Source organism: Sorex fumeus, unplaced genomic scaffold (assembly GCF_029834395.1).
Source record: "Sorex fumeus unplaced genomic scaffold, SorFum_2.1 ptg000191l, whole genome shotgun sequence".
In the NCBI taxonomy this organism is placed as follows: Eukaryota; Metazoa; Chordata; class Mammalia; order Eulipotyphla; family Soricidae; genus Sorex; species Sorex fumeus.
The window spans coordinates 1,225,203-1,252,118 of NW_026606248.1; the positions used below are offsets into that span (position 1 = coordinate 1,225,203).

At 40.5% G+C, this 26,916-nt stretch overlaps 1 protein-coding gene across 7 annotated transcripts in view; it reads left to right on the forward strand.

The window, feature by feature from the left end:
• Positions 1-26,916, forward strand: part of FOXP1 (forkhead box P1) — a 683,259-nt gene that overhangs the window by 402,403 nt on the left and 253,940 nt on the right. For all 7 annotated transcript variants that reach the window (XM_056108027.1, XM_056108026.1, XM_056108028.1 and 4 more), the window contains one exon: positions 18,434-18,618. In XM_056108027.1, coding sequence (XP_055964002.1) covers positions 18,445-18,618 — 174 coding nt within the window. In that variant the 5' untranslated portion in view covers positions 18,434-18,444. The remainder of the gene's footprint in view (positions 1-18,433; positions 18,619-26,916) is intronic.

The following is a 26,916-nucleotide window of genomic DNA, read 5'->3' on the forward strand; positions in this document are numbered from 1 at the left end:
CCAAGGATTTGTATTTCTAACTAGCTTTCAGATGACATCATCTGATACTTCACCCAGTGTGACTGTGGTCTGTGTAACTGAGTTTTGTCCCGCAGGTCAGTGTAGAAAATGGTTAACTTTCTTATCTCTTGGAGGCATGTGTGACTGTATTTATAAGATTGTGCTAAGAAGTAGATTTCTGCCACCTGTACCGATCTCCTAAGAAAAGTGCTATGGAGTTAGTTAAAAGTTCCAGTTAGTTAGACTGTGATCTCTCTGCCACACTTTAACTCAGGGCTGGTCATGCTAGTGAGCAGAAACAATAATGAGTACTGAGTGTGAGATTTTTCATGAAATTTAGGGTTTATTGGCATCATTGGTGCCCTGCTTTTTCAATGTAAGTGCCAAAGGACAGCAACACCATTTAAAGTTTCCGTTGGGTGTTTAGTTGATGAAGGACTTGTTGAGAATTACCAGACATCAGATGGTCCCACCATCAACTCTAGAGCCTTTTAGTGCCCTAACATCTGATATATGCAGGGCAGTTGACATCAATGACTCCCTTTTTATACTAATTCCATCTATTCTGCACGTTTGAAGCTCCTGTTGTTTACATGTGTTTCATGGTCTTTTCATAAATATTTCCTTTTGCTCAGCATTTCTCCTGGTTCTTGAGAAATAGTACAGAAGTTGGTCTTGTTACTAGTCTATGTGTACGCAGGACAGGTTCAAGGTCTGAGTTCTTATCATAACCATTTGACACCACACAGGGAAACCGTATCTCTGAGAAGGGGCCCCTCAATGCAAACTGTGATTACTTATCACTGTGCAGTCTGATGCCAAGGCACGCCATACTTTTTCACCATCCTCTGAATGTTTCAGTTAATGTGTTCAACTGTAGGATGCCATCAACAGTGTACATTTCCCACCACTGGTGGTTCCAGTTTCCCCTTCTGGCTCTTCTCCTCCTCTGTGGCAGGCATTTTTGTTCTCTCTCTCTCTCTCTCTCTCTCTCTCTCTCTCTCTCTCTCTCTCTCTCTCTCTCTCTCTCTCTCTCTCCCCTCTCCCCCCTTTTTAATACCTAAGTTCTTGACTTTGTTCTCTTCTCTGTTTTTTTCCCAGTTAGTCATACCACAAAATTTATAATCTTTTTTGTTTGTTTTTTTAGGGGGGCCACACCCAGCATTGTTCAAGGGTTACTCTTCATTCAGGAATTGGTCCTGGTTGTGCTTAGGGAACCATATGGGATGATGGGGATCAAAATCCAGGTCAGCTGTGTGCAAAGCAAGAACTTTACCCACTGCACTATTACTCTGGCCTCGGATCTTTGGGTTGATTGGATCCTAATTTTTAATTCATATAACATAATGTCACGATTTTTACTTGTTTGCAAGATTTAGGGCTTTCTCTGTATTGTTTTCTGAATGTATAAAGGGAAAAGTCACCTTAAAAAGATTCATGTTAGCTCTGTATTTTGAGAAACTTTCAGATACTTCTCTCTCTCTCTCTCTCTCTCTCTCTCTCTCTCTCTCTCTCTCTCTCTCTCTCTCTCATAGTACTCAGCTATGCAAAATGGCAATGAAGGATGGTTTAATGAGATGAGGACTTACAAGTTAAAGGTATCATTTTATGATTGAAATCATATTGTAAGAAAATTGGCAGATACCTGTAGTTTGTCCTGAAAGCAACTTATTGAAGAGTTTGCTGTAGTACTCTTTACCGGGACTGATAAGGCACAGAATTTGTAGATGATGAATGAGAGTATTCATTAATATGGATATGAATTCCACCAATGGGATTTTCTTAAAGCACACAATTTATATTTTTATTTACTTTTTTCCTCACTTGTTCTTTATATTTTTCATTATGTTAGGGAGGGCTAGTGATTTTAACCTCTGTAAATTATTTTCCTATGCCTTTTGTTAATCAGTTTTTGAAAGTAGTTATTGATTAAATGGGTATAGGTGTGGGAAGTCACAAATAGAAAAGACAGTTAACATCATATTTTGTGGGGGCTGGAGCATTAGCACAGTGGGTAGTGTGTTTGCCTTGACGTGCTGACCCGGGTTCAATCCCCAGCATCCCATATAGTCCCCTGAGCACCGCCAGGAGTAATTCCTGAGTGCATGAGCCAGGAGTAACCTCTGTGCATCACCGGGTGTGACCCAAAAGGCAAAAAAAAATATATTTTGCTTTAAAATATATTTTTTATATGTTATATACATAATTATGACCTATTTATATTAAGGAAAAAGCCTTTTATGCACATTTATACAGATACACACATACACAGACATATAATATGGACTTTCTCCTTGATACAAATATTTTGTGCATTCATATAAAGAATCATCTGTGTGTGAACTTTTTGTCTTATAGTAAAACCTTAGCATCTTAGACCTTGTTTTCATTCAAAAGAAACCCTGTATTTTGTGAAATGATACCATCAAAGAGGCTTTTCCCATTATGTAGACACCACCTCTTTAAATTATAGCAATTTCTTAAGATTTTTAGTCAAAATGAGCTCTTAGAAGTGTGATTAATAGCAGGGAATGCATCTAATGCTGGGTCATCAGCACTCCCTTTTAGAAAAGATTGTACTAATAAAAGTATCCATCCTTTTTGGCCAATAAAGCATTTGAATGATATACTTAACGGGTTTGGGGGGTTTGGGGGGGATATGTTGGTGATGGTAGTGGTTGTTTTTTAATCATAGAGCAGTTACTTGGAGTTACTTGGTATTAAATAAACTGTGAACTTGCACTGGAAGAAAACAGCTTTACATAAGTGGCTATAGTACAAGATTCTTGAAGGTCTGAGAAAACACAGGTCTGGGAGGAAATTTATGTTGGCGTTGCCAGTTTGATTGTGAGTTGTCTCATATGCATAATACCCATAGCCTAGTAGTCCCATGTAACTTGGGGGCAAGAATTATTCTAGGCAGTTGATGATTTCTCTGGCAGCACAAGTGAGCATAACAGAACCTCTCTAATACCTTGTGAATTGCTCTGTTAAGAATGCCTTGCTTGGGAGGCAAGGACATAGCCTGGTGTTCCTGTGGGTCTGCTCTAGCTTAGTTCCCCAGTACGTAATCCTTGTACCACTCGCTGGTATGTAGGAAGAGGATTTTCATGTGGTTCATAAATCATTCACCAATTCTCATTATTGTGATTTGATGTTGAAGCATTTCCATTTCACTCTGTTTTAATCCTTCTGATTAAGGGATCCGTACCAAAGAGCAAGTCTCCATTGGTACAGGTATGTCTTTAATCTCTCGCTTCCAGTTGTAAGCTCATTATTTAACAAAGAAAGAACATGGCTCCCACTCAGAGCCTTTATGGACAGCCCTCTCTGGCTAGAATTTAATAACATTGGTCGGGTTGTATTACACATATGACAAAGTCTTTCTAGTGTATAAAGGGATCCCTACTGGTTTTCCATTTGACAAAGTGATAAGTTTTCTCTTAAATAGATTTCTGTGTTTGTCAAATGTGAATAAACTTGAAAAATAGCATTGGCAGAGGTGTAGATAAGACAACAGCGGTATAGAGAAGACAACAGAAATGAAAACAGAAGTAGAAGCAAAGGCTTGAGGCTTGGAAGCAGGCTCAAGTGTCTTAGTCAGATGACTTGGGGAGTTTTTCATCCCTGAGAAGAGTTGTAGAAGGAATAAATCTATATTTTCCAAGTTTGGGTTGCCCCAAGTTTTCCTAAGGACAGTTCACTGTTTTTAAAAAACAGGTTATTAACAAATCACCTGATTAGGTAGATTTCTCTTTTACTTTCATTTTTCCTTAGTTAATGCTTTTCATTATTTAAAAGCATTAAGTGATGCTTTTAAAATTGGGGGAGCGAGACTAGAATTAGTCATCTTGGTCCATGTAAGTAAAACTACAAGAGAGTCAGTGTAAGTTAACTACCACAACTGGGGCGGAGAAAGTGGCATGCCAGCTGCTTTACCTATTCATGGTGATAAATCAGTTGAATCATCTTGGAACTCAGAGGGAGTGGCACCTTTTGGGTAATGATAATATGCCTAGGCTTAGGGCTCAATTATTGTCCTTTATCAAGAGAAATACAGCTCTTTGGGTTACCTTTTAGTTTAGGGTTGTAAACTGCGTTTTTTACTTCGTTGCTGGTAGTGGAGTTCATCCAGGCTTTAGGAAAAGCAAATCTCCATGAAGGTAAGGAGAACACCTGGAAAGATTGTACAGCTAGTGGGTAGTGAGCATTTCCCAGTAGAGATTTGAAAGCAGGAGGAAAGGATTGGGTTCGCTGCATAAACTTCTTTATTTTTTTTTTCTCTCTTGACTTTCACAGGAACAGAGGTTGGATAAATCAGTTATGTCTTTTGCTCCCATAGTCATCTCCTCTGCACCCATAGTGTAGTGTGCATGGAATTTAAGAACAATCCATTTTCCAAGCATTTGAGGAAGAGTCTCTTCTCTGTTAGTTGTTTGAGAAGACAGACTTGCATCATCATTACGACTTGGTCAAGGTTGGGTTTCCTTCTCTAGGTCAGTGGAACGGCTCCAACCCTGAAGGCCTTGGGGCCAAAACGGGAGCGTTCTCTGTATTCTTTCCTGTTACCATAAAGTGGTAACAGGCCTATGAGGCTGAGAAGTTCCTTCCTTCTAGGACAGAGTGCTCTGTGAAAATTTCTTCCTCAGACTTGTTGGAGGTCTTATGGGCTAATGTTGGTTTAGGGAGAAAACACTTATTAGCAAAAAAGGGGCTTTGGAAACAAGCCATAGAACAACCATACAGAATCCATACTCTCCTGATTTCATGACTTTAGGGCTCCAGAGCAGAGATGAGATCACTGGAGCTGGGGACCAGAAAGAACAGCTGGAGGAAGGCTAGGAACTTCATAGTGGGACTGGAGGTGGGCAGGAGGGGTTGATGGAACTACAAACTCATTCTATTATTTTACTGAAATGGAAATTCTAGTAATCTAGATGTTATTAATGTGATTGTCAGTTACACTCATCTTAAATTTTTTTTGGGTTGTTGTTGTTGTTGTTGAACTTATTTTTCTTATTTTAAGATGTTTATATGGTTAACTCTATTTGCCTGTGTTTTGCATGAGCACTGTAAAAAATGATTATATACATAAGATATAGATATATTACCAAACTATTTTCTAGTATATTTTGTTTATTAAATTATAAGTAAAATGATTTTATTCACATGTATCAAAATAAGAAGTTTAATAATCTTAAAGTAGCTAGAAAGTAGAATCCAACGAATGCATTGCCAGTTGTATATCTAAATGTAGTATCTCTACTACAGCATGATAACTTTTTAATAATATGTGGTAGGCTGTTTTACATGTTGGTGCACATGAAGCAAATTTTTGAAGATAAAATATTTCTAACACTTTCTTAGTAAATACTTTAAACTTGTTTTTCACTCTGACTTTGAAGACCTAAGGTTTCTTTGATAAACTGACAAAATGAACCGTGTGATTGTATGTAACTTCAACTGATGAAATTTATTTATATAATCTTTTCAAAGGCACAGTTGTTACCTGCTGTAGTTTGATTTTTGGAGGGTGGCTAAGAATGCTGCAGATCTATTTGTTTGTGAACCTTGTGCACTTAAAAAGATCTTGAAACAAGAAACTCAGGGAAAAAGGAACATCAAGGTTTTCCTTCTTAGATAAAACATTCACGATCTGAGTCTGTGTGTGACCCATATATTTCATAAAGGATGAGTCCAGGAAACAAATGGATAGTTACTCGAGCATGGAAACATTGCAATTCTTCTAAGCTGTTACTAAATCCAACCTTTAGTTATTTAAACCATGTGGATTCTTTATTTTTATCTGTAAGTATGAAAATAAAAGGGAGTTGACTGAGCTCTAGTTACCTTACTTAAGCAATGGCCTCTTCTGTTATAAAAACTGTTTTCTCCCTTTACTTTTAAAATGTTTTCTAAGTTACATAACCAGTAAAGAGTTAACCGGATTTCATCTGATTTGTTCTGGCTTATATGATGATGAGTAATTCGAGGTTGGTAACAGCAAATTGTTGTTTATAAGCAAACATGGCATTGTGCAAACAAGCAGGCCTGGTCTCCAACTGGTTGGATTTCATGGTGGTCAGCAGCTGATCTATGTAACGTACAACCTTTCTGCCTCTCTAAATGTCAGAAGAATGACTGTTTGTTTATCTTGCCTTCTTTGCAGCTGTTTACTCTGTAATGCATTTACCTCGACCTTGATTCCAAAGAGTGGCCCCTTTCTCCTCCCCAGTTCTGTTTACGTTAGTTCTGCCCCTGTGTCACCTATGAAATCTGTTGATTATTCCACCTGGTTAATGTTAAATTGCTCTTGTAAGATGATGTGTTTGTTCATAAACACAAATGCTGGGTCCCTTGTTTACTGTACCCATGGCAGCAATCGTTATTAAACAAATATTGCTTTGTTTGCGGGTGTGAGAAGCAGTTTATCCTGCAAGGTCTGTTTTAAAAACACACACATACACTTAAACGCACACACACACACACAAGCACACAAATGCTCAAATTTTGATAAAGAGAGAAAAAGGGGAACTTGTCCCTGGAATGTGGTTGAAACAGACTTAGGTTTGCTTTTCTTATCTTTTGCTTGGATGAAGGGGCTGGAGAGATTAGCAAGTTGTTTGGTTTTTCTAAGAGATTTCCTTAGTGTAATGATATCTATGCAGTTGTTTGCTTTTTTCAGAGGGGAAAGAGCTCTCCTGAAAGGCCACTAGCTCAGTAATAGAACATCAGATGGCTAGAAAACTCTGTGGAACAAACAAGGACTTAGAAGGTCTAGGAGAAAAAGTCTAGTGCTATGAACAAGGCAATCAACTTTGAAAGGTACAATCCTTGGATTTCGTGTGATTGTGTGTGCATTGTGTGTTGCCTCCTGGGTTCCATGTCATCCTGTTCAATGCATGTCCTGTCTCAGGTTTGAAAAGGGGAGGTTAACTGTTGCTTCGTGTATTCTGAATGAACCCTCTGTGATATAAAGGAAGACATTGTAAGTGGGAGGAGACTCTTTAATATACATTATACATACTTACACATGGGTATCTTTTATTCTTCCCTCTATCATTTTAAGAGGAGTTCCTGCACTGAATAAGGTTTGGTTCAGTCTAGCTGATGGATCTCTGCTCATCTTGGCTTGTGTGTGTGTGACTTTGTGAGACTCCTGTGCCTTGGAAGCTGCGAGCAGCATTAGATAAGAACAAACATTCTCAGTCCTTCTTCATGTTTTGCCAACAGGAGAGAAAGCTCAGCTCACATCATCTTTGTGTTTTGTATTCTTAATTATTGTTTGTTGCTGTTTCTGAATTTGCCTTGTGTTTCAGTGCTCCAGAGGACCTTCCTGCTAACATTTGCTATAAATTACAAGGATACAGACCGCACAGAGCCAGGGGTGGGGAGAGGAGAGGGTCACGACCTCCAACAAATGGTGGCATTTAATATCAGAAAAAAGACTGCTAATCTGTGGGTGGGAGTAAGATTTCAGGGGTAGGGACTTACATATATGCATATTGGAGTTTTTGAAGGATAAAATTAAATAATTGTGCTTTCCTTACGATGGAGAAATGCATGCAACCCACCTCTGATGGCCTGCATTCACTTAGTTGCCGTGAGGCCGTGAACATATTGTTCGCTTTGGTCACCAGAGCGGTTAGGGACAGAAGGTGAAGCGGGGAGATATGTGAAGTGTATCATTGAACAAGTTGCTCATTAATTGGTGCCAAGAACCGGCTCTGTGTATATTAAGCTATATAAAATATGGAAATGAAAAATAAGAGCCTGAACTGGTTGCTCGTCATTTTCAATGCCACCCGGCTATTTGTGTGAATTCAGCTTGTTTGAACGTCCTGATGATTAAAAGTTTGGCGGGCTTTGTTAGTTCTCCAACTTCAAACCTATTTTGTTCGGTAAAGAATGCATTTTAATCAGGTCCCCAGACCACCTGGCCCTGTTACTTATAGCCTGGGCTTCAGAGGCTTCCCGTGGCAAAGCCAATAGCGTAGCGCAATTGGCAAAGTTCCTTTTTGGTCTTAAGTTTAATTATTGGAGCTCGTCTGGATTACTGGGCCAGGGATCAGGGACGGGTTCTCCTTTGCTTGTCCGTTTCCCTCTTCCGTGGTTTTCTCACAGTCTCTGTGATGATGGCCCTCATATGCTTCTCTATCTGGAAGGAGGAAAAGAAAGCCATCAGTCGCTGAAAGTCTAAAAATAAACTCGACACTTGCAACTTTGGGCATGTAGGTGGGCTCGTTACCTGCACTCACTGTTATCTTATAAAGATGACCCTGGCTGCAAGGGACACAGTGCCAGTTTGTCTGAACAACAGGGCCACCTTGGTGTTGGAGTTCAGAAATCCCTTTTCTTGGAAAAACGACATCTGTCTGCAGAGGGAAAGCCTCGTGGAAGGCTTTTTGATTGGGAGGTTCTTTTCTTACCACCCTATTCCAAGCTATCCTCAGTTATAAATTACATCCTGTTTTTTCTAGAGCCAGCCCCTCTGAGTTGTCCTCATAGATGTTAAACTGCCATGGGTTGGGCAGATTTTTTATTGATTGGGCTGGAGTGATAGCACAGCGGTAGGGCGTTTGCCTGGCGTGCAGCAGACACAGCCGAGCTGGGTTCGATTCCTCCACCCCTCTCGAAGAGCCCGGCAAGCTACCGAGAGTATCTCGCCCACATGGCAAAGCCTGGCAAGCTACCCGTGACATATCTGATATGCCAAAAACAGTAACAAAAAGTCTCACAGTTTGTTGTGACACGTTACTGGTGCCCGCTCGAGCAAATCAATGAACAACGGGAGGACAGTGCTACAGTGCTACAGTGAATCTCTTTAAATTGTCAAAGTCTGGGACAATCCTACTTGTGTTAAGACATACAGTGATTTAATTACTTAAACTTATTTTTTGAGTTTCAGAACTCCAGAATGGTTAGTCAGTCCAAGTACAGGAAATAAGAGTATTTTAAAATTAGGAACAGACAAGGTGGTGGCTAGCACACAAGCTCTTGATCTCATTTGATTGAGAGGTTAGACTTGGATTTAATCATTTAGCTAAAAATTCAGTAATTGTGTATTAAATTCCTATTGTGTGCAAGGCGTGCCTTCAGCTTGGAGATAAAGGAATTTAAAAAATTATTAAACAAGTGGAGGTGGAGAATGGGGTAGGAAATCATTTTAATCTGGATTCCTTTTTTCCATTTAAATGACAGATATAAAGTGCTTCTGGTTCAATGGATAAATACAAACTAGTCCCCATTTTCTTTTTTTCTCTTTGAACATTAGAGGGAGAATAACTACAATATTATAGTATTGATAGTGAACAGAATTTTCCCTTTTTACTCAAGACTCCTTACATCCCTGAGTCCCTGGGGATGTAAAACTTGTTGCACCCCACTGATTACATGGGATGATGTACCCCCAGTGTCTCTATGCCTGTATCTGTTCCTTTCCATCACCAAGCCCTGCAGCTCCTGTGCCCTTGAAGCAGAGTAGCTTCCCCTCTTGATCCACATTGGCACTTCCTTAGAGGTGATTACTTCCACCTCCTCTGAGATGCCCAACCTATCACCTCTGTGATCTGTGATCAGCTGATCTTCTGCTGACCTGTGACCATTTTGCCTTTATTTCTCATATGACTAAACAAGTGGCTACGTTGTTTTTTAAATTTATTATTATTATTATTATTATTATTGCCATTTCAGTGTTTCAGGATTTTCTAAGTGCTAACTAAAATTTCAGGTCTTCCCTCTTTTCCTCCCTTTCTCTCCCTTTCTTCCTTTTTTTTTTTTTTTGGCCTCACCTGACTATGCTCAGAACTTAACTCCTGACTCTGTGCTCAGGGACACTCTTGGCAGGTCTCAGGGGGCCATCTGTGGTGCCAAGGATTGAACCTGGGTCTGCACCTGTGCAAGGAAAGTGCCCTACCCACTGTACTGAAATTCCAGGTTTTTAAAGATAGATCTAGACATGTACAGTGCATGATAAAGTTGATAATACATAAATCATTTTTAACAACAGGTAATATGCATAATTTATGGTGTTACAGTGCTATCTTTTTGATATTTATGATGGATAATGCTCAGTTTTTGCCCTCATATTACTGCTTTAAATTATACCACAAGAAAATTAATGAGAAAGTAGATTTATGGGTTTCATTTGTTTGTCAATTCAGAAATTAATTGGGTGTTAATTTTAGCCGCCCCTCATCAGACCAGGACTTCAGTCTGTGTGCATTACTTTGCATTCATTGTAGCTTACCTCCCATTTACTGTGGGTCACTGGCTTTGCATACATTAAAATAGCCCTCCGGCTCATTCCCTTGATTACTTTTTGAACTGCCATGCATTAGAAAATTTACGCCTTTCTGTTATAATTATGAAAATTTGGTATTGGGAGATGGTGCCTTCTAACACAGTACACTGACTTCTCTTGCTAAACTGGGCTTTGGCTGCTCTTTCCATGAATGGGACCCCTGCCAAGCGGGGGGGGGGGGGGGGACGGGGGGCGGGGGAGCAGTGTCTTGAGGGCATCTTCAGTATTCAGGGAAGAGATCTCAGATGAGAAAGTTATTGGCAGTTGTTTCTCTGCTCCTCTCACTTTGTTTTTCCTCCTGAGCTCTCGCAAGGAATGCTAGGCATCATTCACTTGTAGACTGTGATTCAGCATTTTGGGCCGGTAGCAGTCCCGCCATCATCTTCTCTCTTCTCCTGGCTCCCAATTTGTACTTGAATTCCCTCCAGCAGTCCTTCACCTCCTCACTGCCACCTGGTCCAGTAGCATCTTGCAGGGTGCTTAGAGGTGAACTGTGGAAAATCAAGAGCCACGGACTAGGAAATGTGTGGTCTCCAGTGCTGAAGCTTTCCACGGAGGCAGGCTACATCTGGGAAGCTTTCTGTTGCTTGATTCCTTCTGTATTTGGCATGAGAGTAGCACCCATCAGCTGGTTTAGTGCCAAAGACCACCCTACTGTGTGCCTGTCGGGAGCCCCAGGGTGGCACCTTGCTCCTTAAAACCCATTTGTATGTATTATGTTGCCAATTTTTTTGTGTCCACAGGTTTATTGTGTCCCCCCCTTTTTTTTGGTTAGATTTTTGTTTGGAGGCCACATCTGGCTATGCTAGGGCTACTCCTGACTCTGCACTCAGAAATCATGCCTGGCTGGACTTGAGGGACCATGCGGGCAGCTAGGGGTTGAACCCAGGTCTGCCACAAGCAAGGCAAGCGCCCAGCATGCTGAGCTATCTTTTGGATCCTGCCAAATAAACCTTTTACACATTTGAAAGGATGAGTTCACTTACCTAATGAGACGTGGAAGTTAGCATATGCTTAATATTTTGATATAAACAGGGTTTTCTTTTTTTCTTGAACAGCCTGAATATAATTGACTTTGAAATTTCATGATGCCACATGAGCAATTTATATGATTCTTGATTTGGAAGTAGAATAGTTAACTCCCACCACCTTTCTTGTCCATCCTCCAAACTCGGCCTGGAACATAACTGAGAGCGACATAGTCAGTATTTCAAAAATAGACAAATACATGTCTTCATTATTAGAGGTTCCTTTATCCTGCCCAGGCTTTTCTCTGCACCTCTTTCTTTTCCTATTCCCTATTCTTTCCCTGCTCTTCCCTTCCCACCCCTCCCCTCCCCTCCCCTCCCTTTCTTTGCCGTCTGCTTTCCCTCCCCTTCCCTTCTTCCTTTCCCCCCACTTTCTCCCATTCCCCCTTCCTTCTGCCCAGAGTCTGTTTTCTCTTCAAAATCACATGCCATTCTTCTTCATTTCTTACACCTGGATATATAGAAGGGGCTAGCCTTTTTCCTTTTCAATGAGTGGAACCATAGAATCACTCTAATTATTTTCCCCAAAGTGATTTTACCATGCAGTCCTCTTCTCCCTGTAGAAGTAAAAATGTATTTTACAAAACTATGTTTAGTTTAATTTACACATACTTTCATGAACAGACCAAGTTCTTTAAGGGCATTTATTCTGCTTCATATAAATAATTGATCAGCCAAGTTAATTTACTTCTGCCTGACTTGGTCAACCTTAATTAACTGCCCTGGAATCAAGACTGAACTTTTTGTTAGCTTAAAATCTTTCTCAAGCATGATAACAAGGGCTTTATTTTCCCTAAATTTTTAGCATCAACATTGTAACCAAGGAAATAATCATAATAATAAAGCATTGCTTTAATTTACTATAAATACATTGGCCTGGACATTATAAATTTTCCAGAATACTTCCACAGAGCAGCTCTGTTGGTAACGACAGTAAATAAGGGCACTAAACTCTACTCTTTATCCTTTCTTCAAGTCTCTCCAGTACACACACACAAACACACACACACAACACACACACACACACACACACACACACACACACACTGATCGTTTGAAATCAGTAGCTCTGTAATGTTTCCAGGCAAGATGAGAAATGAGCCATTCTGGCTTTCACTAGCTTTCCGAGATCCATGATTATAGCACTCGTCATTGTAGGATTGTGTTGAATGGATCATATGTGACTCAAACATGCAAATTTTCTCGGAGAAGGTCGGGAAGGAGCCAGAAGAAGGTTTGGCTTTGTTGCTGGGAGGGGAAATGTTGGTGAGGTGGCCATGTCCTTCAGGGTCCGCGTCTTCCTATTGTGCATCTTGCTCTCAGTATGCTGTGAAGCAAAAGCAGTTTGTTCATTGGCCATAGGGAATCCAGAGGTGAGTGGAAGCTCTGAAAACTGAATGCCTGGGGTAAGCGCCCTTTAAAGAAAAGGGGGTGCAGTGTTCTTTGTGAAAGAAAGCAGAGTTGTCTCCTGTATTTTGACTTGCATTCACTTCAAATGACTTTTAAATTCTGAAACTTGATAGATACAGCCAGATAGAGCTGATTACTAAAGAGTGCTAACTTTGTACTTTAGATGCTTTTGGGGTTCCACTTAATATGCTCACTGGTTTCTTTTATGAAATGCATTCGATTTTTCTTGTACTGATTCATCACCTGGCGCTGGGCTCTGCTGTTTTGGAAGATCAGGCTCCTGTCTGAAATGGGGACTGTGTCTTTCCCCCAGTATGCAGAGCTTAGTTTTCTTACCTGAGAAGTAGGGTCGACACGAGCTGCCTTTTCTTCCTTGTAGACTTGTTATGAGTTTGAAAAGTACACCAGAGGGCTGTGTAGTTTGTGAAGTGTGATACAGATATAAAGACTTCTTAAATGGCTTGGAACATTCCATAGAAAGAAATATTGCCAGCCCAGATATTGTTAGAAATGTTCTTAGACATCGACACTCCGAATTTTTCACATGTGCTTTTCAAAAAGCTGTTTTCTCCTGATTGGTGTGGGAGATTATGGGAAATTTTAAATCTTCCAACCTACATACTACTGTTAGCAGTTGACTAATTAAGGACATCCTCAGACCAAAATAATCCTTTATGCAATTTTGGTCACAAAGCCTGCACTCTCACAAACCTGATTTGCCAGCCAAGCTGCTTGGCTTAGTGCCTGTAAAACTTGTACTGGAGGACTTGGCAGTCAGCTTTGGAACTGCATGGAGCAAAACCTCATCAAATTGTGGATTGGAGATGGTTCTTACTCCACCCACCGGGATGGTGTCAAACCAAGAAAATAGAAGTGGGGCCAGTCCCTTAGACACCTCTTTCCAGGTATGGGATCCTAGTAGTGACAATCAGCCTGCAGCTCTGCTTCAGATGAGCCAGTTCTCTGTGTAACTGCATAGCCGAGGGCAGGCATAGACTTTACATAAAGGCATTGTTTGTAATTTTTGAGAACCCAATGCCTGATACGGACAGACTCTCTAGAAGGTGATATATAATATGTAGTGAAATGTATTTGCTTGCTAAGTGCTCCCTGAGACCACAATTCTCTGCCTAAAATACCTAAAGACTTTCGTTAGCTTCCATACCAGGGGGCTTGTTTGCAAAAGGAAATGGAAACATTAAAGGGAAAATACCTATTTCACAAATTGATGCCTTTTGGGGGGATGCTAAGGTATTTGTTTTGCTTGGTTCTGAGAGCTTTTTTGATATGAACATTTTTTTTATCTACTTAAAGATTATTATTTTTCATTTGTTGTTATTTAGTCATTATTTTTCACCTTTCCTTGATTTCACTAAATAGTATTTGCTCCTTACCAGAACATGGAAAAGTCATATTTCATGATTTAGGGGTGCTGGGATTGAACCTATAGCCTCACAGTGGCAAAGCATATACTCTGCCACTGAGATCAGTATATCTGTGCTTTACTCTGCATACTATAAGAAGATAACATAGCAGGTAAGGCATTTGCCTTGCACGAGGCTGACCCGGATTTGATTTCTCCACCCCTCTCGGAGAGTTTGGCAAGCTGCCGAGAGTATTTTGCCCGGCAGGGCAAAGCCTGGCAAGCTGCCCGTGACATATTTGATATGCCCAAAACAGTAGCAACAGGTCTCACAATGGAGACGTTACTGGTGCCCGCTTGAGCAAATTGATGAACAACAGGAGGACAGTGCTACAGTGCTACGGTAAGAAGATGGATGCAGTTTTAAAAGGATTAAAATTACAGGACAGTCAGATGTAAAGCGATAACTGAATCAGCTGTTTCTTCTGAGTTGGTAACCCACCTGTTAACCAAAAATGCCTTTCTTAATCCACTTCAGAATTGGATTAACTTTTAAAAATGTATCTTCTGGGTTACTGAAGTTTGTACTCAAGTTAGATGAGACCTAACAAAATGACATGAACAAGATGAGAATTTCTGTGCTTTGAATTCTGCTGTTTTTTTCTCCAGTCTATAGGGAAAAAAATGCTCAAATTTCTAGCAATAAGGCACCCTCTAAAGATGTGCAACTTTTAACATTTTCTATTGTCATGCTTTTTATGGTGAGGGAGAATTGTAGCACTTTTCATGATTCAAATAAATTTGTGTTAATAAGTTTTCTGCCCTTTTGGGCAATGGTATTTCATGTTAAAATCTTAATTATTTAGACACTTGTCAGCTTCAGTGTTGGAATTGTCAGTGTTCTTTTATTGTGTGGAGTTAGTGCCAAACAGAGCAGTGCTCAGGGAGTACTCCCTACTTTGTGCTCAGGTTCAGGGGAATCACATGGTGCCAGGGATCAATCTGGGGTCAGCTGCAAAGCAAGCACCTTTCAATATTCTTCTTGTTCATTTTTTATTTTTTGGCTGTTTGGGTCATACCCAGGGATGCTTATGGCTTACTCCTGGCTCTGTACTCAGGAGTGGCATTGCTCAGAGGACCATATGGGATGCCAGAAACTGAACCAGGGTCTGCGGTTGCAAGGCAGAAAATGCCCTCGTGGCTGTGCTATCGCTCTGGCCCCTTTTCAGTGCTCTTTAATAACTATTGTTTTTCCTTTTCAATATGCCAAACACAGTAACAAGTCTCACGATGGAGACGTTACTGGGCCCGCTTGAGAAAATCGATGAACAACGGGAGGACCGTGGTTCCGTGGTTTCCTTTTCAAAATCATAGTCCACGAACTTGAACTCTGGACCTAGCATTTTCATTGTATGGCTCTATCATACCTTCACTTTAGAAAAACATGTACTTAGAAGCTTTGACATCAAACTAAACTTACTCAAATTCTGATACCATCATATAGCTGTGACATCACTGTGCAAACTAAGATCCCTTTCAGAGGCTGGGGAGATGATGGCTTAGAGAACCAGGGCACACGCTTTGCATGCATGAGAACCAAATTCTCTCCCTGATACTTCATGTTTCCCCTGAGCACTACTAGGAGTGACTCCCCAAGCACTGAACTGGGAGTAGCATCTGAGCACCACCAGTTGTGGCCCCCAAACAGACAAACAATAAAAAGCCTCTTGTAGAGTTTTCATATGCAAATGGGGATCGAAACTGTCAATGTAGCTAAAATGGAGAACATTTCTGAATCTTCTGCAAAAACTCTTGGCACAACACTGGAGACAAATTTTATATTCTATAGTATTATCTTACATTGTTATGTGGATTATATTGTTATCAATAATGTTAGATGCAACCAATATTATTGCCTAGTCCTAATGAAATCATTAACTAAAAACCTGGGATGATGGTTTGATGCAAGGAGAATTAATAAGACTTAAAGAAGAGTTAAATGTGAAATGTATTTATAGTAGTAATACTTTGTTCATCTTTTATTATTATTAATTTTTTATTATTGGTAAATATTTAGTAGTTTCAAATTCAGACCTTTGGTTTTTTGGTTTGTTTTTGTTTTCTGTCATTTTTATTAATTTTCTAAGAGACAGAGGTTTAGGCCCCATCCATCAGTACTTGGGGGGCTATTCTGGCTCTGTGCTTGAGAACCTCTTGGGCTGGAGACCATGTGGTGCTGGGGATCCACTGGGGCCAGTTGGCTGCATGCAGACAGGTCCTCTTAGTTCTTGTAGTGTCTTTCCGGTCCCTCCAGTTCAGACTGGTTGGTTGATCTGCCTAGGCAGGATTTTCTCCAAAATAAATTTAAGAGGTTCCAGATATTTCAGACCTTATATTATAGGATGGTAATCCAGTGAGAGAAACACCCAGCCTAATTTATTTATTTATTTATTGGTGCTTAAGGTTTACTTATTTTTTTTAATTATTGAATCACCGTGAGGTACAGTTACATACTTACAAACTTTCATGCTTGTGTTTCAGTCATACAATGATCGAGTATCCATCCCTCCACCAGTGCCCATTCTCTACCACCTGATCCCAGTATCCCTCCCTCCACCACTCCACCAATCTGTCCCCCTATCCATCCCCTCACCCCCTTGCTTCTGTGGCAGGGCATTCCCTTTTGTTCTCTCTTTCCTTTTGGGGAAACAACCAACTTTAAATGAGATTTCTCTGAACAATTTGATTGATTTTCCACCTTCTCTTCTGTTGTTGCTCTTGCCATGCCAGGGTTGCACACTTTATTTGTGGGGCTCATCAGAGAGCACACACTGTGGATGGGGTGGGTAGACACACTTGTATTCTGGATACTAGAGAGAGTGTGTTTTCCTTATCCCATAGGAATTCCCAAATATTAGAGCTGCCAGCATTCTGTTCATCTCATACAGGGTGGGACTGGCCACTGAATTCATAGCCACACACTTCCATGGCAGTTGCTCTATCACTGAGCCATTCTGGGGAGTCCTTTCTCAGAACAGGTTTTGTTATTATTATTATTATTGTTGTTGTTGTTACTGTTTTTAAACCACACACAGTGATGCTCAAGGATCAATCCTGGCTTTCTGCTCAGAGATCTCTCTTGGCAGGCTCTGGGGACCATAAGGACTGCCAGGGATCAAACACAGATTGGCCACATACTGGGCAAGCACCTTGCCTGCTGTACTATCTCTAGCCCTTCAGGACAGTTTATTTGGCAGCAAAGTCGGGTTAGCCTCACCTGGCAATGCTTACGGGTTACTCCTGGCTCTGCACGCAGGAATCGCTCCTGGTGGGCTCTGGGGACCATATGAGATTGCAGGGATCAAACTTGGGTCAGCCATGTGCTAGACAAGAACATTATCCACTGTGCTCTTCTCACCCCTCAGGACAGTTAGAACCACAAACATCAGCACTTGAATTTTAGCTTCTGAGAAATTGGGCCATTCATCTTTAAAAGAGGCCCACCTTATTGGAATAGCTAATTTTGAAGAGCCTCAGTACTTGAATAATTCTATGGGACAGGAATCTTTAAAACATGTTTTGTTTTTTAACTGAAAATAATTTGGGGATGAATTTCCTCAGGGGACCTGCTGGTGATGTGCAGCATCCCTGTTGACTGAAGCTGGAGAATACTTGTCTGAGAGTCCAGCACCACAGACAGAATACTGGCTAATGCTATACTTAATCTGCTCAAGAAAATGTTTCACTGTGGGGCCAGGGCGCATGCCTTGCATGTTCCAGGTCCGGAATTCCGTCCCAGACACCACATTGCCCCCACCCTTGACTCCAACACTATGGGGCTCAGGAGGCTCCTGAGAACTATAGGGGATAGCCGCTATGGCTCTCGGTACTGCTGGATTTGAGCCTAAGACTGTCAGCTCACTGGGCTGGTAGCCCCAGACCCTGTCTGTCTCTGCCTGACTTAGGAGCACCCCCCTTCATGCTAATGAAGACTGATCTACAGATTCCAAGCAGAACATCCAGATACACCTACATAAATGTGAAATGAAATCTGGGTTTACCTGATAATGTTCATTTCCCGAAGGGTTTGGTACAAAAGACAATCTTTGAAAGCGCACTACCAAAATTTGAATTTGTAGGAACAGTTTTGTCCTCCGAGTCTTGAGGGCTGAACCACTAATGAGGAATAATTGAGTGAAAGGAAATGACAACTGTTTACAGATTTTGGCAACACGTAACGCGGAATTCTCCTCCTTATGTACAACAACTGTTTAAACAGCTGCTTTTCTGTCTCTCTCCCCTCCCCGCTCCTGAAAATCCTTCGGGCAGGTTTTTGAGTCATGATGCAAGAATCTGGGACTGAGACAAAAAGTAACGGTGCAGCCATCCAGAATGGGTCGAGCGGCAGCAACCACCTCCTAGAGTGCAGCAGCCTTCGGGAAGGCAGGTCCAACGGGGAGACCCCAGCGGTAGACGTGGGGACATCGGAGCTCGCGCATGCGCAGCAGCAGCAGGTACTGTGTCTCGGGAGTTCTCTTGCTTAGTTTCCCACTTAACCACTGACCGTGCTGTGTTCAGTATGACGTCTTTTTGGGGAGATGGGAGGCTTACACTTCAGCAGTGCTGAAGGGATTGAACCTGGGTGGGCAGGAGAGGCAAGCCCCGTGTTTGTGGTACCATCTCTTTGGGCCCGATGCCCCATCTGTTAGACCAACATTGCAGTGAATTTCAGTGCTCGAGACTCCTCTTAAGCCCTTTGGAGTTCCAGTCTTGAAAGCCACTTCCTGGGGCCTGATTGTTGAGAAGACCTTGGTGGATCTCTGGCCACTCCCTCCCAGTCCCCAGTGCGATAGGAGGAAGTTTAGATTTTTTGAATGAAAAGTAATATTTGGAAAAATTTCCTCATTACTTTCACTTCAAGAAATAAATAACAGAGTAGCTAAGGCTTCTGAAGAAACAAGCAATAGGAAATAGAAGAGAAATCAGGACGGTTAAAAAGCAAACAGAAGTGTAACGTAGTTGGGTAAATATAAAGCAGAATACAACGACATAGCACAGGAATAAGAATTTAGAGGTTGCTTTCTGTTACCTGTAGTCACCTAGGGATATGGGCCACCACATGTTGTTGTATACATATGGCAGTTGACATGTGGCTAAAAATATTGACCTTCTAAATCATCTCATAGTGGTGGCACCTCAGAATGCACACTTGTTGAGATCCACTTGTTCTTGTTAAATTATGTATAGGTGTTAGTACCTGTAAGTGACTGTTATATCCAAATGGTAAAAGGTGGTTCCAGAAATGATATTGTGTTGCCAGTGTGTAGAAGAAAATTCCAATAGGTACCATTTGCTTACAAGTGGGCATTTTGTCTTTCTACAGCTCTTGGAATCAGAGAATGTTACTAATTTTTGTTGGTGACAATGGATTTGTATGTTGGTGTCTGGTCTTATGCCAGAGATAGAATCTAGGTTTTGTACATGCAAGGCATGTACTTTGCCACTGAGTCACATACCTGGGTCCAGTAGAAGATGGGTTTTATTTTATTTTAGTCCTTGATTCATTTTTTAAAAATACCTCATTATGGTACCCTTTAGAAAAATGTGTTGAAGAGGCTAATGGGGGCTGGAACCATAGCACAGTGGGTAGGGTGTTTCCCTTGCACGCAGCCGACCCGGGTTCAATTCCCAGCATCCCATATGGTCCCCTGAGTACCGCCAGGAGTAACTCCTGAGTGCAGAGCCAGGAGTAACCCCTGTGCATTGCCGGGTGTGACCCAAAAAGAAAAAAAAAAAGAGGCTGATGAACCTTTGAACTTTTCTGATAGATACAGAAATGTTGGGAGATGGGAGGAGGAAAAAAAAAAGGCAAAACAACTTTTTCTTAAACTAATTCCTTGAAGGACTGGAGCAATAGCACAGCGGGTAGGGCATTTGTCTTGCATGCTGCCAACCCGGGTTCGATTCCTCCATCTCTCTCGGAGAGCCCAGCAAGCTACCGAGAGTATCCCGCCCGCACAGCAGAGCCTGGCAAGCTCCCTGTGGCGTATTCAATGTGCCAAAACCAGTAACAAGTCTCACAATAGAGACGTTACTGGCACCTGCTTGAGCAAATCAATGAACAACAGGAGGACACTGCTATAGTGCTACAATTCCTTGGAATTACCGTCAGATTAAGAAGAAGAAATTGAAGGAATATCTTCTTATATTAGAGATGGAGCATTTGCCAGTCTCTTAAATCTTGTTTTAATTTTTTTCTTCTAGGAATTTTTGATTTTTTAATTTAATAATTAAAAGTTATTTAAGTATTTATTTAATTGGGGGAGAGGGGAGTTGGGCTGCACCCAGCATTCAGTGCTCCTGGCAGGGCTTGTGGACCATGTGGGGTGTTAGGGATATAATTAGAGTCAGATATAAGCGAGACAAATGCCTTAACCCCTGTACTACCTCTGGTCCATCATTTAAAGGATTTTAAAATTAAATTTTCCCCTTTCCCTTCCCTTCTACACGTTATTTATTTATTTTTATGACAGTGCTGAGTGGGGGTGGGGTGTTCACACACACTTGGGTGTGGTGTGTGTACACTTTCGGCTATGGTCCTCATGCACATTATGATTCCCATGCTTCCCAGGGCTCATGCATGTGATTGTGGTGTTCCTGTGCCTTGGATTGTGGTGTTCTCCGGTGGTCACACACTTAATTCCAAAGCTCATCCACTTAAGTGGGAGGCTTGCCAGGAGTCACACACCTGGGTCATTACTTTTTTTTGTTTGTTTGTTTTTTGTTTTTGTTTGTTTACTAGAGACAGCACACTTAATCGTGGCATTGGGGACCCCAAACAATAGAGCCGCTTGGATCCCACACAGACGTGTGGGCTGTTCTGGATATTAAATTGTGCTCTGCCACTGAGCCATGCGCCAGCCCCAGGGATTTTTTAAAATTATAAGAAGGCATTAGATGGAACCCATGGAGGGAAAGAAAGTCAAGTTACTGGAGCCAGAGAGATAGTACAGCAAGATAATGCATTTGCCTTGTATTTCGTTGCCACAGTTCAATCCCCAGCACCCCAGATTGTTCCCTGATCCCTACCAGATTCCTGAGCACAGAGCCAGAAGGAAGCCAGGACCATACCAAAACAAAAGTTCCTAAACTGCAAGCCAAGAATTTAACTCAGAGGATTTCTTTACATGGTTTGATCTCTCATTGGTAGCCTGGACCCATTTGTGCCTCACGTCAGATAGGCATGTATGCATTAGACTTTGTGCACCTACATTAACACAAGCTTCAGAACTCTAACTAATGGCATCAGTAAATGATTGAAGAGCATATATGTATTGTGTGCTCACATATACTCATCGTGTTCTCAGTTATCTATGATTATTGAAAGTAAGTAGTTGGTATTTTGAAATTTTATTTTCTTTACCCTTAGTAGAGAGAGATAGATTGAGGCCGACTATTTCCTTATGGAGCAGTTGAGGTGGGGCTATTAACTTACCTGGGCTGACCCTCTCCCCAGAGTAATTAGTGTTTGGATTAAATCAATGGAAAATTAAACTCTCTCTAATTTTATGTGAAAAACTGAAAGTCATCGATAATCTCACCAAAGTAACCCACCCTACATTTTACACATACCAGCTTACATACAAGCATACTACCAACAGCAACAACAAATCGAGCACACAGAAGCAAGTTGTGAATATGTAGTTTAACAGCATCCTCTAGACACACAATAGTGGCAAGTGATAGAGCATTTGTGTAGCATGTTTGAGACACCAAGTTTGATTCCTGGCATGTAATGTCCCTCACCCAGCGCCATGAAGTATAACTCTCACGGTCCCTCCAACACCACAGGAATATCTGAGTGCCCCCCCACCTGACAGCCCATACTGCTGGGTATGGCCCCCATAACAAAATTCATTACTTTTTTCTTCCCTCTTTATCTTGGCCCTAAAATATTTGTTATGGATTATTGATACAAATGTATTGACCTTTTTGATTATACTTTTGATTATACTTTAAAAACTCCTTTAAAGTATTTTTATGGCAATTTTATTTTGTTTGCCTTTTATATGATTTGGGAGGAAAGAAAGCAGTTACTTGAATCATTGTGGCTAAAAGTCTACTTATTGTGGTTGGCAGACCTTTAAGAGCTTTTAAAATAAAATACTGACAGCTGTTGGAGTCCCCAAGTGTATGATGCTGCTGATGCTCTTAACAGGTTGTGTGTGTGTGTGTGTGTGTGTGTGTGTGTGTGTTGGGGGGGGGCAGTGTGGAGAGGAGAGAAAAAATCTATAGATGAAATAAGGGTGGGGGGAGACAGGAACAGGAAAGTTTCTTAGGACAGAGTTTTGGAGTTTTCACCCAGATTGAGAACTGCAACAATTAAACAATTTGAAGAAATCTGAGCATCAGCAGGACAGATTTGGGGTTGTTTTCGTCATTTTTATTCTACAGGTTTTTACTTGAAGTGAGAATACCAGCAGTGAGAAAATCACAGCCATGCTGAATTCATTACTGCGGTCGTCACACAAAACCACGGATAAAATTTCAATAACTGCAGGCCACAGTTGAGTAAACAGTTGCACTGAAATTTAATTCCTGTTGACTTTTCCCCCATTCCTCGCCAGGAGCACATTCTGATTCTGTAGTACAAAGACAACAGGGGTTACAGTTTTGATTAATGTAGGACAGTGGAAGAGAATTAGAACTGTAAAATATGTTAGAAGTCTATGGGACAAAAAAGATTTGGCTTAAAAGGGCTTGTTATAAAAATGAATTAATTATGCTCTATGTTAAATGGAACGTTAGAGAATTTTCCAGTTGTACCAGTACAATCGTTGATGAGGTAGGGAGAATGCTTACCTAGTGTGGAGGATTTAAAAGAAAAACATGTAAGCATTCCCCTGTTTGATCCACATTACCAAAATATTTGCAAAATGAGAGCAAGTGCTCTTTCAGGATGAAGAACCCTCACAGTGATTTACTGTGGAGTGAGTGATTTCTGTGCTGGAATTGGTCTGTAGGATCTAAATCGAGTCCACACCAAATTGTTTTTAGAAATGCACTTAGTTCACAACTTAAAATGGCTTCTCCATCTTCTCTTGAAAAATCAAAAGACCTGCTAACCCCTGACCAATCAGCAGTCCTTTAAGAGTCCCGGTTGTTGGGAGAAAAATCACTCCCGACACTGGGGAGCATTCCTCCTGCCAGGATGCCCTCCCACCTGACAGTGAATCTATTTGGATCCTCAGGCCAGCGGACTTGGTGATTCTGGTCTGGAAGATGCCATTGTCACTTGGAAGCTATCAACCAATGAGATTTGCTGCCATTAGCTGGGGGATTTCACCTACACTTTCACAAACCATCTTCTTTTTAAAAACTAAATGTATTATCTCTGTAATGTTTCAACTCTACTTATATCTGGACCATGAAACTTTTATAACAATAGTTTTCTAATAATATAATTTGATAGACTTTCTGAACATTTTCTTTTAGCCACTGAGTAATTCTTTACCCAGTACCATAACTGCTTTTTATTTCCTATTATGCCTGCCCCATTTCTAGGTCCATAAAAGTTCAGTATTGGATATGCACTACTCCATTATGAAACTCAGCAACAAATACTATTACCAATGACTAAAGTTCTTTTCTTAAAGGATTTTAAAATGTCCAGAGCAATTTCATAAGCTGCATGGATTAATGTGTTTTAAAAGTCTTGAATTTTAGAAAGCAGAATTTTATTTCCATATTGCTGCAAATGAGAGCTTTTTCAGATAAGCATATTACATAGAGCATAATGTTTAGAAGTTTCTCCATATACAGCATATGCTGTCAGGTCAATTAACAGAATGCATACTAGAAAATGTTTATTCAATAAAAATGAATAGCTGTTAAATAAAACAGCTATTTCTTAACAACATTCCATTTAGTGATGAGGGTTTTTTGTTTTGTTTTGTTTTGTATTTTTGGTACCACCTGGCAGTTTTGTTGTCTGCAAATCAGCATAGGCAGAGTTTGGGTTGCTGTGGTTTTGAGGTATAGCTCTTATTTCATAGGAGGAGGGTACTGAAAAGATAAATTATCTATGGAAATTGAACAAATATCACAGAGACAGTGTGGATAAGCAAAGATTTCACTTAATGTCGCTTCTTTGCTTTATGGTTTGTTTGTTTATTGGTCCAAAAGACAGTAGTGTGTGTTTTATATTAATAGTGTTAGCAGAAGGGAGAAAGCATAGACTGTTCATGAAGGAAGAGACGTAGAAAGGATAAGAAATTTCTGAAATAATCGTAAGAGGGGAAAGTGAAGATCCACTGAGTTGTGTTTGCCAGTGAGACATTGAAGGAGGTCAAGAAAAATAGTTCTTACACAGAACTATTAAAAAAGTTCAGAAAAATAGAGGAGTGATAAGAGTCTGATTGTGAGTATTCAAAGAGGATCTTGGAAAGCTCAAGTGTCAGGAGAGCCAGGAGAGAAAGAATATGTTTCCTGGGGTCCCAGGGAACTGAGAATCAGAACTCTCTGAACCAAAGGAGTGACAGTTTTACATAAATCAATATGAAAAATATGTAAATTATTCTGTTCATTTTCAAGATGGCAGGAGGTATCCTTTCTCCTCTTTCTTTCTTTCTTTCTTTCTTTCTTTTTTTCTTTCTTTCTTTCTTTCTTTCTTTCTTTCTTTCTTTCTTTCTTCTCCTTCTTCCTCCTCTTCCTCTTCTTCTTCTTCTTCTTCTTCTTCTTCTTCTTCTTCTTCTTCTTCTTCTTCTTCTCTTTCTCCTCCTTCTTCTTCTTTTTTTGTTACTGAAATTACCAGTAGATATTGAGCAAAAGAGGGAGATGCTCCAATTTCCAACTTTCACTACCTCTATGAAAAGCACATGGGAAAAAATGACCGTCACCATCAGGATGAGAAATGAGCTTCTATGAAAGGATCCATCCTTTGACTTCTTATCTATAGTCTTTGGGGACCATACTCAAATTCCATTGGACATCATTTGTCTTTTTTCTCATGCTGCAAAAGGGACCCAGTTGACAAGTTGTGGATCTATATATGCAAAGACGGGGTAGCAACAACTACCTTACCACCCCCCCCCTTTTTTTTCTCTTTAGTTATAAATTATGACTGGAATGCACTCAAGTGAGTTTTCCCATTGTAGCTGCCAGAGAGTGTATCTGAGAGAAGGCTCTTTTGAGATCCTTGGAAGAAAAAGAGGGTCAGCAGCACCATGTTTTTTAGGGAAGTTTTTGGAAGGCGTGTTGAAGAAGATATTATTAATATTTGTGTAATACCTTCATGGGGTCAGGTGCTATAATAGGGGCTAGCATCTTTCTTTATTGTTGGGTGAAAAGCCAAGTTACAGTTTTACAGGAATTGTTCTTGTGAGAGTATTTCTTTGAGGGGATATAATATAAAGCTCATATATTATAAAAAATATCAATAGTTGAAAATATTTTATAGGATTGATTCAGTGCTTTAGAAATGTTAGTGAAAACCTTAGAAATAAGTTGAAACAAAACTGAGACAGGAATTCAGATAATTCTGACAAATAAAGAAAACAGCTACAACAATAACAAACTCCCACTTTTTTCCTTAATTCATTTGTGGCTATTTCTGGAAAAGGCATATTTCACCGTGAATGCTATATTTAGCCCTCCACTCTGCCTTCCATCAAAATATTGTTGCCAAAGATTTATGTAGCTTGTGATGTGAGTGCCTTGTATGAAATTCTTTCAAGTTTTGATTACTAAACAGTTGTGTGTCATTAATCTCTCCATTGAAAATTAAGATGGCAGGGGAAACAAAAGGGATAAAAGACCCATATTTGTAAGGGAGCATGGTAATAGAAAGCCCGGTGCCACATTTCATTATGAGTGAAGTGTACCCTCTTGACTCTAAGTGAAAGTGGTGTTACTTTGAGAAGGCAAATTTCAGCCCTGACTGAGCTAATTAAAACAAAACAAAACAAAAACCCAACAACAACAAAACTCTACTCTTGTCTAATCAAAAAATCTCTTTTTGCATTTTCAGGAGGTATGACTTTAATGGTAATTTGTTGACAGATGAGCTTCAGTGATTGCAAAGAGTTTGTTTTGCAAACTGGCAGGCCTCTGTCTATTCTCTGAAGGCAAGGAATTTACTTCACTGTTTTATAACTGCTTGCTTTTATTGACAACTAGTGCTGAGCAGGCAAAATTGGGATGTTTGTGTAATGTAAACCTATAGCTGACTTGATGGACTCAAGTATTCTTTTAGGTAGTGTACAGATTACTTGATACAAAGGGTTACAAGGTGACTGATTTTATGACAGTAGAATAGCAATATAAATGCAAGTGGTAGATGAAATAACAAGAAGGAAGTTTATATAAGGAATTGCCCCCCACTTTAAAAGTTTCATTTCATCACTGGGTGTTTGAACTCAAATCTAGTGTAATTTTGAAGTGTTATTTGCAACATTCCAGAGACCCTTTTGTTAAATAATGTGTTTGATATGGTTCGTAGAAATACAGCCACATCTCTCCCTCCCTTCATATCGCAGCAGAAAATGTGGCGAAGGGTTGCAGGTGCTGGCCTTGTCTCAGCTTGGTTTCAAGAAAATGAATAAAACTGATGCAAGGGCAAACAGGTATTAACATTGTCTCTGAGTTTGGGGAGGGACAGTTCCTTAAATCATTCATTCATTCTGTTTGCACATTCTTTTCAGTTGACTAACACTATTTTGCTTGCCTGTGTGTAAGGAAACGGGGCCCAAGCTGATGTGCCAGGTGCTGGGGAAGCTTGCAGAATAACTTGGGAGTTTATTTGGCTAGAAGCT